Source organism: Peromyscus eremicus, unplaced genomic scaffold (assembly GCF_949786415.1).
Source record: "Peromyscus eremicus unplaced genomic scaffold, PerEre_H2_v1 PerEre#2#unplaced_97, whole genome shotgun sequence".
In the NCBI taxonomy this organism is placed as follows: Eukaryota; Metazoa; Chordata; class Mammalia; order Rodentia; family Cricetidae; genus Peromyscus; species Peromyscus eremicus.
Window position 1 is genome coordinate 454454 of NW_026734336.1, and position 16005 is coordinate 470458.

Consider the following 16005-nt stretch of genomic DNA (forward strand, 5'->3'; position numbering starts at 1 on the left):
TCACTGCTTTGAAAGGTAGAGAAGCATAGTGCTTCTTTTAAGATGACAGAGTCCCAAAATTAAATAAAGGACATGGGACAGTGGGATGGATATTTCTAAAATGGGTTTTGGATCTGGAGAGAAGCATGAACAAATTAGACAACAGAAACATGGGCCCAAAGAGGAACACAATTTAAGGACAATGTGCACTGAGAACTGCAATCACCAACTGGAGGTTGATGTGTACTACCTCATTCTCTGAGAATACATTGCTTTTAGGGGTGGGGTGCAGGGACTCACAGTTTGTCCTTATCTATACTGGAACTACCTGCTTATGTACCTACCATACTGGCCTAGAACTCACAGAGCTTCACCTTCTCTGCCTACAGAGAACTGTTATGAAAGTAGTGCACTCTATATCCAGTGGGAATACATCTTTAAATGTATTGATTGGGTACACTCTGCTCCATGTGTTTTTCCTCTCAGGGTTGGTCAGTCCCCATGATTTGAAGGTGAGCACTCATTAGGTACATGTATTCAGCAGGGAAACACAACACTGTCACACTGCTATGAACTTAGAACTTGCCTACACCACCAATGTAGTGCATGCAGGAGTGTGCAGTGCACTCAGTGATACTCCTGAAACATCACGGTGACTCTGATGACGGTGCCTGGAGAAAGGGAATGACATGGAGTGTACTAAAACAGACTGGTTTCCTCTATATTCTGCCATGAAACTGACATAACTGTCTCTGCTGTTAATGCATTCTAGTTTCCAAAATTCAAAGGAGACTGTTTTGGAGAGGGAATGTTTCTTCAACGGATGTTGAAGTACCTCAAGTCCAGCTAGGCACTTCTGCACATATGACACGGAGTGAAACAGAAGGTACTGTTGAAATGCATTAATCTCATTGGGTGACATATGGTAGTTGTAAATCATTATTGTATGATAAGAGGGAAAGATGATGACCTTAGCATTACTTTCCTATGTAGATAATGTTGTCTTGTATAGTTCCTCAGTTGAAATTCAACCACACGATTTAAGAATGAAATGTAAATTCACCTTTTGCAAACATTGAGTAACAAGGAACAGAGGAAAGGTGAGTTCAATCTTGTCTCTGTCACTGTCCCTTCACCTGGTGTATGCAGGAATAGGTGAGGCAACGTCTCTGTTACTTTCTCCCAGACACCTGCAGTGTGATGAACTGAATGTAAACAAGCTCAAGATTGACATGGTTATTGTCAAAACTGTCAAGAGTTAGCACAAAATTTCATACAGATAACAGCATTTCTGGTGTAACCAAAGGGTATTCAGTCCCTGGAGTAGTGTGTCACACCCTGTGCTTATGGGAAAGAACAGAGACAAGGTCATGGAAGGAGGTTTCTGTGTTCTTCCTTTTCAAAGGCATCATGGTAGTCTTGTCAGGTATAATATTCTTGCGTTCATCTCTGTCATTTGAAGGCAGTTTTCAATACTTAGTGCTCATCAGCATTTATCACTACCAAGTGTCCAAGCCTGTCACTGTACTTAGTAGCTCTCCATGGAATTTGTGCATAAGGAACTTTCCCTGTTTGTGTGATGAAATACTATGACCCAAACATGCCAAAGGAGGAGTCCTTGTCTTTCCATGATACCATGAGTATGGTGTGCATATTTGCTGAGCAACCATAGATACAGGAGCCTGAGGGCAACAGAAATAGAAAAAGGAGTGTTTCTTTATGTTCAGCTCACACCTTCTCCTTCTACAGTCATGGATCTCAGTCCCAGGAATAATGCACTAACAAATGAACCATTTGCTACCTCAGTTAACTTTGTCAAGATAATGCCATGCAGGCATCACCAGAGCCCTGACCTTATCAGTTGACAACTGATATTTGCCATCACAATGCCCACAAATAGTGGTGATCAGTTTGGGGTTTCAATCTATGATAAAGCCAGTCTCTGGTGAGGGACAACCTGCACCTGGGCATTCAAATATACATTTGAAGCACTTACAAAATGGTCCTGGTGATAAAGAATGAGAAGATCCTGTTCCTGGCTCCCTTGGGACATTGGTAGTAGTGCCTGCTAGGTCCTCTGTGGACTATTTAGTCACTCCGTGTAGGACATCACAGACTGCTAAGTAGTTAGCATGTTTCTCTAGCAACACTAGCCTCGTTCTTACCTTAGCAATGTCCTGAAAGTAGAAGCCTCATGTGTGCTGTTAGCTCTAAGCAGTCTATGCTCCTTAACTTATCTGGCATTCTGTGTAATTTGAGTCAAGGAGGGTTATAGGGTGATGTCCTTCTTTGATCCTTTAAATTAATGGATGACATAGGCAGAAAGGATCTGCCCTCTGGGTGATCTTTGATGCTTTTAGAGGCACCCTTGCCTCAGCCTCCAATATGCAGAGACTGAGTTTGTGAGTTTCCCTAAAATACTGCCCATGTTCCTCAGAATAAAGTGTATGGAGAGGAGAGGATCAGCTCTCTATGCATCATAATGTGTGTCTGTTCCTTACGCTGTCAGTACTCGAGTCTCTCACTTTGGCATGGGCTGACTTGTCTCTTCTTTCCTGCAGACATGAGCTTATGCTCTAAGGAGTCTCTCTTCTCTAAGTGGCTTCCCTGTCACTTCTTCAGTAGGCTCACCGCCCAGGCTTATCAGAACTATGTCTGCTCCTCTAGGATTCTCTCATTCTGCAGATTATTTTGGCTCTCTCTCATAGACTATAACTGTAGATTCAGTGTATAGTTCCTGCTTCTGAGCTGTGTGTGACAGAGAAACAGGATTCCTCTTCTAGTCCCTACTTTTCTGTCTCTCTTCTTATTATCTCCTGCCCCTATCCTTCCCCAGCCACTTCTCTTTCATAATTGCCACAGAAGCTTACGTGGTTCCTTCTTTGTGTTACCTTATTGTGGGTTCTCTGTACGGCAACACACCGTCCATGCAATGGGTCCTAAGTCCCAACCATTGTCCTTATTCTCAGTCCTGGGTGTTCTAGGTCTTTCTGTAATCACTAAATGTCAGTTTCTCACAAAGCTCATGAGACTGAAAAGTTCCTTGGCAGAGATTAGAAAAGAACGCTTTTAAGAAAAAAATGCCTGGAAAGGCAGTTGAGTCTCTAGTAAAGGTGTGGATCAGATCTGTACTACATGTACATAGGTAAAAGTCTGCAGGTGGCCACCTGAAGCTGAAGAGAGTAGCCATTGCCCTACACTGAAAATCATCTCAGGGGCTGATTGTACTCTGTGGTTTTTATCGTAAGATTTGTTTTAGGGGGCCAGTGAGAACTTAGCAGTAAAGGCACTTGCTGTAGAGAATGAGATCAATACTTTGAGCCTGGAACCTACATGGTTGACTGAGAGAACTAGGTACAGAGTTTCACATCTGCTAGAGCACTGCCAGCTGTTGAGCCTCCCAAACAGAATAAGTATAAAAAGAAAATTTTGAATGATTCATTTCATCTTAACACCATATAATAGATTCTTTTACACTGCTTTAGATTACAATTCCCTGCAAACAAAAAAAAATCTGCTCCTCATTTCTCTCCAGAGCTATTCTCTGCCTTTATTTGTCTTCCTGGAAGACAGTCCTGCAACAACCCAACCATATTGTTCATTAGTTTTAGTAAGATGTACCAAGTCCATTTGCTTTTACTCACATCAAGCAAAGATAACTTGTAAATAATACTAAGACCTGTGAGCTGAGAGTCGCTTTCTTTCCCCTAGTGTACCCTGAAACTTCTACCAGTGCCAATTCACCACACAGCAATCAAAACCTACCAACGAGGATGGTGAAGTTAAGAGGTCTTCCCTTGCCTGAGGTAGAAAGGTTACCTCAGTGGTCCCCTTGTGTTTCAGTGGGTATCACATTTCATTCATTAAACTGATCTGAGTCATCACGGACATTAGAGAGTTTATTTAGGAAGAGGAAGGAATGGAACTGTACCAACTTGGTCTTGATCAAGACAGCACACATCACAATGTGGCACAACATTGTGTCCTGCTTTATGAGTGATCCCATCAAGGTGGGTGCCACTGGTTTACACCAGTCCTCATGGTTGAAAGATCCTCTGAACATCCTCAAGCTGGACACACTAAGCTTCCAACTATATACTCAAGTTCTTTGTAAACCATAATCTAGAAACAGAAAATACCTTAGTGAAACATAAAAGTTTTTATAGATGGTATGTGATACAGGTTTTGCAACCCTCTATAGGCCAGATCGGTTTACCTGATCTGCCATTGAATAAGAAAAAGTATGCCCACTACCAGTTTGTATCACAAAGGACAGAGTCCCATATCTCTGTGACATCATCGTATAACGTACCCATTATTATAGTCTCTTTGTTACTGCTCTTCTCTGTCCTGATTTCAATCACTCGATGTTAAGGGGAAAAAGGCTTTGTAGACATTGCTCAGCATGATCATGGCATTAAATATTTTCTTTCCTATTGATTGCAGATGATGACTAAGAAAAACAGACGTGGTATGTATTATGGGATCACTTTCCTAAGACACACCTTAGGTGGGAATTGTGAAAACACTGGTTGTATTCTGTGTGATACACCACTGTGATGTGAGATACCGAACGATATGAGAATTGCTGTGTTAGATTTTTTTCTTAGTTTCTTTTAAAGGCAAGGGCCACACCAAGAAAGTAATCATGGATATGTCTATGGTCCTTGTGTTCAACAGTAATCCTTTGTTATTTGAGGGTATTGTACTTCAATTCTTGTTTAAATCTGTTTTTCCCCCAAAAGTAGGATGGCTTTTTCACAACCCAATTTCCAGTTACAGATATGTAAATTTAAAATCAGAATACAGGTAAACTACAAAAATGTGTTCAAACCTCATCTCAGATATTCAGGGTCAGTTACATGCTTGTGTTCCTTCATAAATGAGTTAAGCAGAACTCAAGAGGTAGTGATGAGGCTCCTTAGTTGTGCATCTTAAGAGCCACTTCTTACCTCATCAAGGGCACAATAATCCCCTTGGAGAGGTCTGCCTTCTTACATCTGCCTGCAGTAAGGCAAATTGATAGGGATCCCAAACACTGCAATGACTGCTGTAGTGGTTAGAAGTCCTAGGAAGTGTCATTCGGCATGCAGCAGACAGTCACTGCTTTGAAAGGTAGAGAAGCACAGTGCTTCATTTAAGATGACAGAGTCCCAAAATTAAATAAAGGACATGGGACAGTGGGATGGATATTTCTAAAATGGGTTTTGGATCTGGAGAGATGCATGAACAAATTAGACAACAGAAGCATGGGCCCAAAGAGGAACACAATTTAAGGACAATGTGCACTGAGAACTGCAATCACCAACTGGAGGTTGATGTGTACTACCTCATTCTCTGAGAATACATTGCTTTTGGGGGCGGAGTACAGGGACTCACAGTTTGTCCTTATCTATACTGGAACTACCTACTTATGTACCATACTGGCCTAGAACTACAGAGCTTCACCTCCTCTGCCTACAGAGAACTGTTATGAAAGTAGTGCACTCCATATCCAGTGGGAATACATCTTTAAATGTATTGGTTGGGTACACTCTGCTCCATGTTTTTTTCCTCTCAGGGTTGGTCAGTCCCCATGATTTGAAGGTGAGCACTCATTAGGTACATGTATTCAGCAGGGAAACACAACACTGTCACACTGCCATGAACTTAGGACTTGCCTACACCTCCAATGCAGTGCATGCAGGAGTGTGCAGTGCACTCAGTGATCCTCCTGAAACACCACCGTGACTCTGATGACGGTGCCTGGAGAAAGGGAATGACATGGAGTGTACTAAAACAGACTGGTTTCCTCTATATTCTGCCATGAAACTGACATAACTGTCTCTGCTGTTAATGCATTCTAGTTTCCAAATTTAAAAGGAAACTGTTTAGGAGAGGCAATGCTTTTCCAAAGGATGTTGAAGTGCCTCAAGTCCAGCATGGCACTTTACCACCAACTGAAGCAGAAGGTACTGTTGAAATGCATTAATCTCATTGGGGGACATATGGTAGTTGTAAATCATTATTGTATGATAGGAGGGAAAGATGATGACCTTAGCATTACTTTCCTATGTAGATAATGTTGACTTGTATAGTTCCTCAGTTGAAATTCAACCACACGATTTAAGAATGAAATGTAAATTCACCTTTTGCAAACATTGAGTAACAAGAAACAGAGGAAAGGTGAGCTCAATCTTGTCTCTGTCACTGTCCCTTCACCTGGTGTAGGCAGGAATAGGTGAGGCAACGTCTCTGTTACTTTCTCCCAGACACCTGCAGTGTGATGAACTGAATGTAAACAAGCTCAAGATTGACATGGTTATTATCAAAACTGTCAAGAGTTAGCACAAAATTTCATACAGATAACAGCATTTCTGGTGTGATCAAAGCGGATTCGGTCCCTGGAGTAGTGTGTCACACCCTGTGCTTATGGGAAAGAACAGAGACAAGGTCATGGAAGGAGGTTTCTGTGTTCTTCCTTTTCAAAGGCATCATGGTAGTCTTGTCAGGTATAATATTCTTGCATTCATCTCTGTCATTTGAAGGCAATCTTTCAACACTTAGTGCTCATCAGCATTTATCACTACCAAGTGTCCAAGCCTGTCACTGTGCTTAGTAGCTCTCCATGGAATTTGTGCATAAGGTACTTTCCCTGTTTGTGTGATGAAATACTATGACCCAAACATGCCAAAGGAGGAGTGCTTGTCTTCCCATGATACCATGAGTATGGTGTGCATATTTGCTGAGCAACCATAGATACAGGAGCCTGAGGGCAACAGAAATAGAGAAAAGGAGTGTTTCTTTATGCTCAGCTCACCTTCTCCTTCTATAGTCATGGATCTCAGTCCCAGGAATAATGCACTAACAGCTGAACCATTTGCTACCTCAGTTAACCTTGTCAAGGTAATGCCATACAGGAATCCTCTGGGATCTGGACACTATGAAGTTGACTACTGATGTTAAAATGACTGGTACATTCATTTTAGGGTTTTAACCTATGGTAAAGCCAATCTCTCTGGTGTGGACAACTTTCTCCTTTGCATTCAAATGTACATATAAATAAAGGGCCAGCCAGGCGGTGGTGGCACACGCCTTTAATCCCAGCACTCGGGAGGCAGAGCCAGGCGGATCTCTGTGAGTTCGAAGCCAGCCTGGGCTACCAAGTGAGTTCCAGGAAAGGCGCAAAGCTACACAGAGAAACCCTGTCTCGAAAAACCAAAATAAATAAATAAATAAATAAATAAATAAATAAATAAATAAATAAAGGCCCTACAAAGTGGTTCTGGTGATGCAGTTCCTGCCCCTGGTTTCCTTGGGACATTTGTAGTAGTACCTCTTTGTTCATTTCTTGACCATTTTGTCTCTTTTTAAAGGACATCCGCAGGGTACTCTTCTAGATAGCTAGTAGGGTTCTCTAGTCTGGCTTCCTTGCAGCACTAGCAATGTCCTGACAATTAAGGATATAATGTATGGCTTTATATTTTTTTAATCTGTGTTCCTCATATTGGCATGCATGTTAGATGTTTGAGTCAAGGAAGGTTAAAGCCTGATGTTTATTTTGGATCCTTTGACTTAATGGATGAGAAAGTGTCTGCACTCTGGTTTGTCCTTAGTGCCAAAGCATTCTTGATTCATCCTCCAAGGCAGAGGCTGGGTTTGAGAGTTCTCCTAAAAGACTGCCCGTGTTGCTCAGGATAATAGAATGGATTCATGGAGATTGGCTATCTCTTGGTACCCATCTGGCCATAGGCTATGTCTGTTCTCTGTGTTTTCAGTACTTGAGTCTCTCACTCTTTGCATGATCTGGCCTGTCACATCTTTTCTGCAACATGAACTTATAATCTAAGGAATCATTTTCCTCAAAGTGCCTTTATTTTAGCTACTTGAGTAGGTTCACAGTCAAGGCTCATCAGAAACATGTCTGCTTCTCCTGGATTTTCTCACTATACAAGTGGTCTGGTATCAATCATAGGCTAGCCCTGTAGGGTTAATGCACAATGTTTATTGATTGTAAATTCAGACTCCTGCTTCTGAGCCATGTGTGCCAGAGACATGGGATTCCACTTCTAGTCCCCACCTTTCAATCTCCCTTATTCCTCTTGCCCCTATCCTTCTCCAACCACTTCTCCTCTTTCATAATTGTCATGTTGACTCAGGACTATAGGTCTGGCAAGCCATGGAGGCCTATGTGATCCCTTATACCTGTTACTTTATTATTGATGCTACATACCAGAACACATTGCCCATGCAATGTGGCCTAACCCCCAAGCATGTCCCCAGCCTCAGCTTTTGGTGTCCTGGGCCTTTTTGTATTCATTATATGTCCCTCCCTCACAAAACTCATGAGACTAACAAAGTCACTGGGAGAGAACTGAACAGAACCCTTCTTGGGGACAATATGCCTAGAAAGGCAGTTGAATCTCAGTAGGTCATCGGGCTCAGATCTTCACTACATGTACAAAGGTGTTGTATGATATTTTGTTTGTGTTCTGACAAATAAAGCTTGCCTGGAAATCAGAGGGTGGAGCTAGCCATGAGTTAACCATAGAGGCCAGGCAGTAATAGTTCACACCTTTAATCCTAGCACTTGGGAGGAGGAAGCAGGAAAATCAGGAGTTCAAGGCCACCCTGGGCTACAGGAGATTTACCAGTCTAAAAGAGAAACAGAGCCAGGTGGTGGTGGTACATGCCTTTAATCCCAGCACTAGGGAGGTGGAGACAGGAATATAAGGTGGGTGGAGATAGGATCTCAGTGCCTAATAAACAAAATATTATACAACATAAAAATACATCTTCATTTTTCTCCAAGTCTTCCCTCTGCCTTAGTTTGCTTTATGGGAAGATAGTCTAGCAGCAGCAGAACCATCTTGTTCAGTAGGTTTAGTCACATGTGCTAAGTCCGTGCACTTTCACCCACATCAAGTAAAGTCCAGTGTAAATAGTAAGCAGTCCCGTGAACTGACAGTCACTTTCTGTCCCCCTAGTGTCCCATGAACCTCCTGATAATACAGTTTCACCAGTAAACCAGCAAAAGTCAACAGTGAGCATGGTCGAGGTAAAAGGGCCTTTTCTTTCTCTGAGGTAGAAAGGTTACCTCGGTGGTCCCCTTATGTTTCAATGGGTATCACATTTGAATTAAGAAACTGATCAGGTACATCATGTGTTGTTGTTTGTTTTTAAAGTGTATTTTGCCTGCATGTGTATATTTGTATCACGTGCGTACTTGGTGCCAATAAGGGCAGAAGCACCATGTAGGTGCTGGAAATCAAATCCCAATATGAGCATGTATGTCTGTGTGAGGGTATCACAAGCCCTGGAACTGGAGTTGCAGACAGGTGTGAGCTGCCACGTGGGTACTGGGAATTGAACCCAGGTCCTCTGGAAGAGCAGCCAGTGCTCTTAACATCTGAGTCATCTTTCCAGCCCAGTACATCATGTTTTTAAAGATCCTCATGTTGTTGGGCACACTAAGCTCCAGACACATCAAACTTTGGGTCATATGCTCAAATTATTTCTACCATAGTCCCTAGAAACAAAAAATATCTTAGTGAAAAATATAAGTTTTCATGAGTTGGCTTTTTGGAGCCCAGTCTGTATGGTGGGATGCCTTGCTCAGCCTTGATGCAGGGTGTGTGTGGGGGTGTTGGTCCTGCCTCAACTGAATGTACCAGGCTTTGTTGACTCCGCATGGAAGGCCTTACCCTTTTGGAGGAGTGGATGAGAGGTAGGGTGGGGGTGGAGGGAGTCGGGGAAATAAAGGAAAAGGGGAGTGGAAGGAGGGATGGAAGGGGGAACTGTGGTTGGTATGTAAACTGAAAAAAACTGTGAACAAAAAAAAACAACAACATTGAAAGATGAAAAAAATAAATGAAAATACAAGTTTTCATAGACGTTATGTGATGTAGATTAGGGAACATTCAGTAGAGGCCAGACAGGTTATCCTGATCAGCCCTTGAATCAGAAAAAATTGTAAAAGGTACTAGTCTTTAGCACAAAGTATAGAGTCCCAGATCTTCTGTTACATCATCAAATAAGGAGTCAATTAATATAGTCTCCACTTGACTACACTTTTATATCCTCATTATGTCAACTACGGAAGGATCAAAGATCTTTACAAATATTCAACATGATCTAAATGTTAAATATTTTCTTTCCTTTCAATTACAGGTACTATTTAATAAATGCAGACGTGGTATGTACTGTAGAACACTCTCTAAGACACAATTTAGATGAGAATTGTGTAAATACTAGTTGTCTTTTATATGATACACCACTGTGATATAAGCTGCTAACTGATAATGAAAATTATATGTTTTTATATTTTTTTTAAGAAAATGACATCCCAAGTAACAAATCATGACCAGGTGTCTATGTTCAACTGTGATTCCTTTAGTTATTTGAAGGATTTGTTCACCAAGTTGTGTCTAAATTTTTTTCCAAAGAAAAATATCCCAACTACCCAACCCAATTTCTAGTTATGAGTTTGTAAATTGAAAAATCAGAATACAGTTTTTCTACAAAAATGTATTCAAACTTGACCACAGCCATGCATGGTTGGGTTACATGCTTGCATTCCTTCATAGACGAATAAACCAGAACTCAAGAGGTAGTGATGAGGGTCCTTAGCTGTGCATCTTAAGAGCCACTTCTTACCTCATCAAGGGCACAGTAATCCCCTTGGAGAGCTCTGCCTTCTTACATCTGCCTGCAGTAAGGCAAATCGATAGGGATCCCAAACACTGCAATGACTGCTGTAGTGGTTAGAAGTCTTAGGAAGTATCATTCAGCATGCAGCAGACAGTCACTGCTTTGAAAGATAGAGAAGCACAGTGCTTCATTTAAGATGACAGAGTCCCAAAATTAAATAAAGGACATGGGAGAGTGGGATGGATAGTTCAAAATGGATTTCTCTTAGATCTGACGTATTCCTGTATGTTCTGGAGAAAAGCATTAACAGATTAGACAACATTGGCATGGGCACAAAGAGTCACAAAATTTAAGGACAGTATGCACTAAGATTTCCAGTCATCATTCGTTTAATGATCTGTGCTGCATCATTATTCCAGAAATACATTTAAATTTTATTTTTTTAATTATTAATATAATTTTATCAATTTTGATATGTTTATGCACTGTATTTCATCTTATTCATCCCTCATGACTCTTACTGTTCATAGATCCTCTCCCTTTTTACATTTTCCCAAATTTTATCCTTAAAAATAACTTGCTAGTCCATTTTGTGCTAAACATATACTCAAACATGTAGGGGAATCCACTGAAACTGGGTTCACCTTGCAGGGACAACACCTTTAATTAAACTCTCCCTCCCTCACACAGAAGCCATAAATTACCAATAGCTTCTTAGTTAGGGGTGAGAAAGGCTTCTGAACCTCTCTTCCTTACATGCCACAGTGTTGATCTCTTTGATCTTGTATGGGTCCTATGTGAGCAACCAACAGTATACTTGTAAAGGAGAGCTAGACTCTGAGCAGTAAGGCTACTTCCTGTCATGGGTAGTTAGACTCCATGTTGCCTATTCCATTTTTGCTCTCAGTGCGTTTACACAGGCAGCAGGGAAGAGTGCCACTGGGCATCATTCTATCCACATTGGTGGTGTCTGCATGCTCGGGCTCTCACCGGTGAGCTAATGTGTTAAGTGGCACTCTTATGGGTATTGGCTTAGTACATGCCTATCGTGTCTAAAAACCTGAGTTTCGTCCCAAGTACTCAATGTAATGTACCCAGGATTACACAGTCTGTAATCTTTGATTTAGAGTGGTAGATTCAAGAAAGACCAGCCTTTTCTAAATAGTGAATTTTAGGCCAGCCTGGGCTAGAGGCCTTTTTCACCAACAAAACATAACAAATAATCAATGAAAAAACAAAAACAATAAACTGAAATAGAAGGTCTGTTGCTGGAAGGAGAGTGTATAGAAGCTGACTCTGCCAGTAGCAGGTTGACTGAATTGCAGAGGTTAGCCACATGCCCATATATATGTGATTAGCACAAATTGAACTTGGTGAATTACTTAGGGAGTCTAAAAAGGGCACAGAGCTGGTAAGGAGTGGAGAGATATGAATGGAATCAAGAGAGTTAGGGTGATGAGTGGAGATGATCAAAATACATTTTATGGAATTCTCAAAGAATCACGTATTTTATTAAAAACTTTGATGAGGGAACAGTGAGCAGATATGATGCACTGTAATGCCTTGGGCAGCCACTGCCTTCCTCTTATCTCTTGGCACCTCAAGAGTAGTTACACCATGAAGCATTAGACCCCTTTTCTTGTCAGTTCATGTTGAGGGTTTATACAGGGTTGGCCAATTTAAAGGAACTTTTTTTTGGTCTAACGTTCATGTGACAATTTCATTTAGAATAGCTTGGACTCTGAGTCATCACGGAAGACACACAAGCATAAGTCACCTCTCAGTCCTTGATGATCAGAGTCACTTGCTGAGAGGTACCTGGTAGGATGAAGATGTTGGAGGAAGGCTGTGTTTACTAATTCAGAGACCTTCTACAACTTATTTTGGAAGAAATACATAATTGGAGTCAAGGATCAAAGGCAGAACATTTATCTCTTTGCTTATATCTGGCAGGGACTTTGATCAGAGCATCATGGATATGACTAATATGGTACCCAAGGTTAAAAAGTTAGAGGAATACACAGCTGCTTACCTTCTGAACCTACTTAAAGTGATACCATATGTCCCGCATGAGCTGTAAAATACACTGGATAAGCAAAGAGTGACATTAAACACCAGTGGTCACTGTTGTGTAGCACACTAAACACTTGCTCAGGATTCAGTCATTCTTGTCTAATTGAATTGTTTTTACATTTCACAAACATCATAGAACACTTGTACAATCCATGTGCTTTTCCTTAGGGTTTAACATATGTTTTACACCAATAAGACTGCTGGGGGTCCTTATGAAATTTTTAGTTCACCGGTGCAAAGATGTGATCACAGCCAGATTGCATGGATTTCACTGTGCCATGATGCTCTAACTGGGATTTGAATGCTGCCTGTCAGTCACCACACCAACGTAACATAGTCACATTGCTCTTCCTTCTCTATTGTCACATCTGCACTAATTTAGACTTTACCTACATCATGTGACCATAATAGACTTTATCTACATAATCATGTGATGCATAATTAATTGGACACTGACACAGTGATCTTCCTGAAGCCCCATTCTAATTACAGTGACTTATCCGAAAATAAATAAGGAGATCAAATGTACAAACACTCAACCATTCTAAGTTTCCTAGGTTTGTCTGCCGTGAAGCTGACCTAACTCTCCCTGTTGTGACTGCATTCCCAGTTTCTGCAGTACTAAACAAAAGGTGTATCAAAACAACCATGATCCCGCTTGATATGGATGGACCTCAAATCATCTCCGGTACCTCCAGAGAAACACCACACATTAAAACAGAAGATACTGAGGGAATTATGTTCAGTTATGTATAATAGATGCCCTTTATACTATGCACTATTTATAAATCTATAGAGACGTTTTGCTGTAGTTTTTAGTGTGTAGATACTGTTAATTTATCTAGCTCATCTGTAGAAATACAACCACAGAATTTAAATAGGATAAACAGGTTTAAAGGTTAAAGGTAACCTTTGCCTTTCATTAAGTAGTGGTAAACCATAGGAAAGCTGAGGCTTGTCTTGTATGAATGAGTATGACTTCACCTGGGGTAGGCATGAGTGACTGAGCCACCCTCTCAGTCACTTTGTCCCAGACATGGATGATGCAGATGTGGAAAGTCTCAAGAGTGATCTGTTTAATGTCCAGAATCTCAAGAGTGAGGATAAAATTTGAGTTAGGCAAAGGCATTCCTAGTCAGGTCCACTGGGAGAGAGCCCTAGGCGTGGTCATCTTAGACCTTGTGCTTGGGAGGCCAAAGGAGTGGGAAAGATCAGTAAGGACACAGAAACCTTCTGTGCTTTTCCTCTTTCCAATGCATAATGGTTAACACTGGCAAGGTTAAGGGTGCTTTGCTTCTGGTTCTGTTATTTAAAGACTGTATTTCCCAGAACACATAGACCATTCCTCCTCTGCCACTCCCAATGCATAAGTGTTTGACTGTTGTTATACCTCTCCTTGGAAGTTTTGTTAGGATTACTTTCCCAGAGGCAGTGAGCAAGGAAAGGTTTACTTTGCCATACAGTTTCAGTTTGGAGTCCATAATTGGGAAGCAGTAGGTAGAGGCAGAAACTTGAGGGAGACTGACCTTGCAACCAGAGCCCACAAGCAAAGAAAAATGAATGAATGTACTCTCCTGACTTTTCTTACTTTTATACTGTCCAGGATCCCATCTCAGGGAATGCTTGTACCCATAGAGAACAGATCTTCCCATCTAACTTAACCTAATCAAGATAAACCCCAAGGGCATGCCCAGAGGACACAGATCTCATCAGTTTGACAGCTGAGTTTCAGCATCATGGAGCCAATGAAGTGTTGTTTTCACTTTTGAGTATAACCTGTATCAAAGCCAGTTTATCTGTAGGGAACAACTTTCTCTCCTCACCAGAACCCATAGGTAAATGTCTTATAGTGTGATCCCAATGATGCAGGAGGAACAGGTTCTCTCTCTTCTTCTCCCAGGTCTTGTAGCAGCACTTCATGGACCCCACAGGGTGGAGTGGCTAAAGACCCAGAATGGCTTTTTGTTCTGTCAAAATCCCAAGGCTACAATGTCCTGGGAGTAAGGGCTCAGTGTATGACTTTAGCTCTTTTTTTTTCTTTTTCTTTTTTTAGTTTCTCAAGACAGGGTTTCTCTGTGTATTTGCTGTAATTATCCTGGAACTCACTTTGTAGACCAGAAGGGCCTTGAACTCATAGAGATCTGCCTGCCTCTGCCTCCTGAGAGCTGGGATTATAGGCATGCACCCACCACCTGGTGACTTTAGCTCTTTTGTAGGCAGTGTTCCTCACCTCAGACTGACAGACATACAGGATGGCCGAGACAAGGGAGATTAGAGGTCTGACATCCATCTTAGATCCTCTGACCTATTAGGTGGGGTGTGATCTGAACTCTAGCACACACTTGGCCCCATTTCAAAAATTCTTGGTTCAGCCTTCAGTATCCAGGGGTTGGGAGTTCTAGTAAACTACATCCATTCCTAGGACTAAAGGACTATAGATAGGCACTTGGGTATCAGCTCTCTTGGCACCTATCTGGTCATAGGGCTGTGTCTGTCCTCTGTGCTGTCACTATTTGTATCTTTCTCATGCTGTAGCCTTACCTGTCTTGTCTCATTTAGGGGAAGGAGTTCATAATCTCAGAAATGAGTTTCCTGTGTCTTCCCTGGAGCCTCTTCATTAGGCTCGAGGCCCTCGCTGCCCACAAGTGTGTTGGATTCTCCTTCATTCTCTCATCATTTAGCTGTGTTTGGCTCCACCATGACAGGCAGTATTTGTAGAATTAATGCATTGTGTTACTCACTGTATACTCTGGCTCTCCTGCTTGTGAGTAGCGTGTCCTACACAGCCCCATGACCCCACCTCTAGCCTCATACACTTCAATATCCCTCCTTACAGTTTCTTGCCTTTTCTCCTTCTCCAGCAGTTTCCCTATTTCCTGGGTGCGATGTTCATTCTGCATTCTGTGCCTGGATATCCATAGAGTCTTGGAGGTTCTCTTCCACCAATTATCTAGTTCCTGACACTGTATAATAGAACACACTGTCCACAGAATATAGCCTAACCCTCTGGCATGCTCCCACCCTCAGTCGAGATAGTTCTTTGCTTTTTGTATTATCTCTAATTATCTCTTCCTCACCAAACTCACGGGAGAGGTAAGACCATTGAGAGCAAAGAGTATAGAACCTTCTTAGGGACAATTTATCCAGAAAGAAAGAAAGATATCAAATCTTAGTAGTTTTTCTGGTTCAGTCCTGGATCTGGTGGGCAAAGCTAAAGGGCTCCTGATGCCTAGCTGTATGGCATGGATATGTGAAGAGAGAAGAAAAGGCTGGACTCAGTCAGCCAGAGGAAGTTCCATAAACAGGGCAAGACTCTGTATATTA

At 41.7% G+C, this 16005-nt stretch overlaps 1 protein-coding gene across 6 annotated transcripts in view; it reads left to right on the plus strand.

The window, feature by feature from the left end:
- Positions 1-16005, plus strand: part of LOC131901507 (FK506-binding protein 5-like) — a 67317-nt gene that overhangs the window by 21731 nt on the left and 29581 nt on the right. For all 6 annotated transcript variants that reach the window (XM_059252629.1, XM_059252625.1, XM_059252628.1 and 3 more), the window contains 2 exons: positions 8946-9016; positions 10129-10153. In XM_059252629.1, the coding sequence (XP_059108612.1) occupies positions 8946-9016; positions 10129-10153 (96 nt within the window). The remainder of the gene's footprint in view (positions 1-8945; positions 9017-10128; positions 10154-16005) is intronic.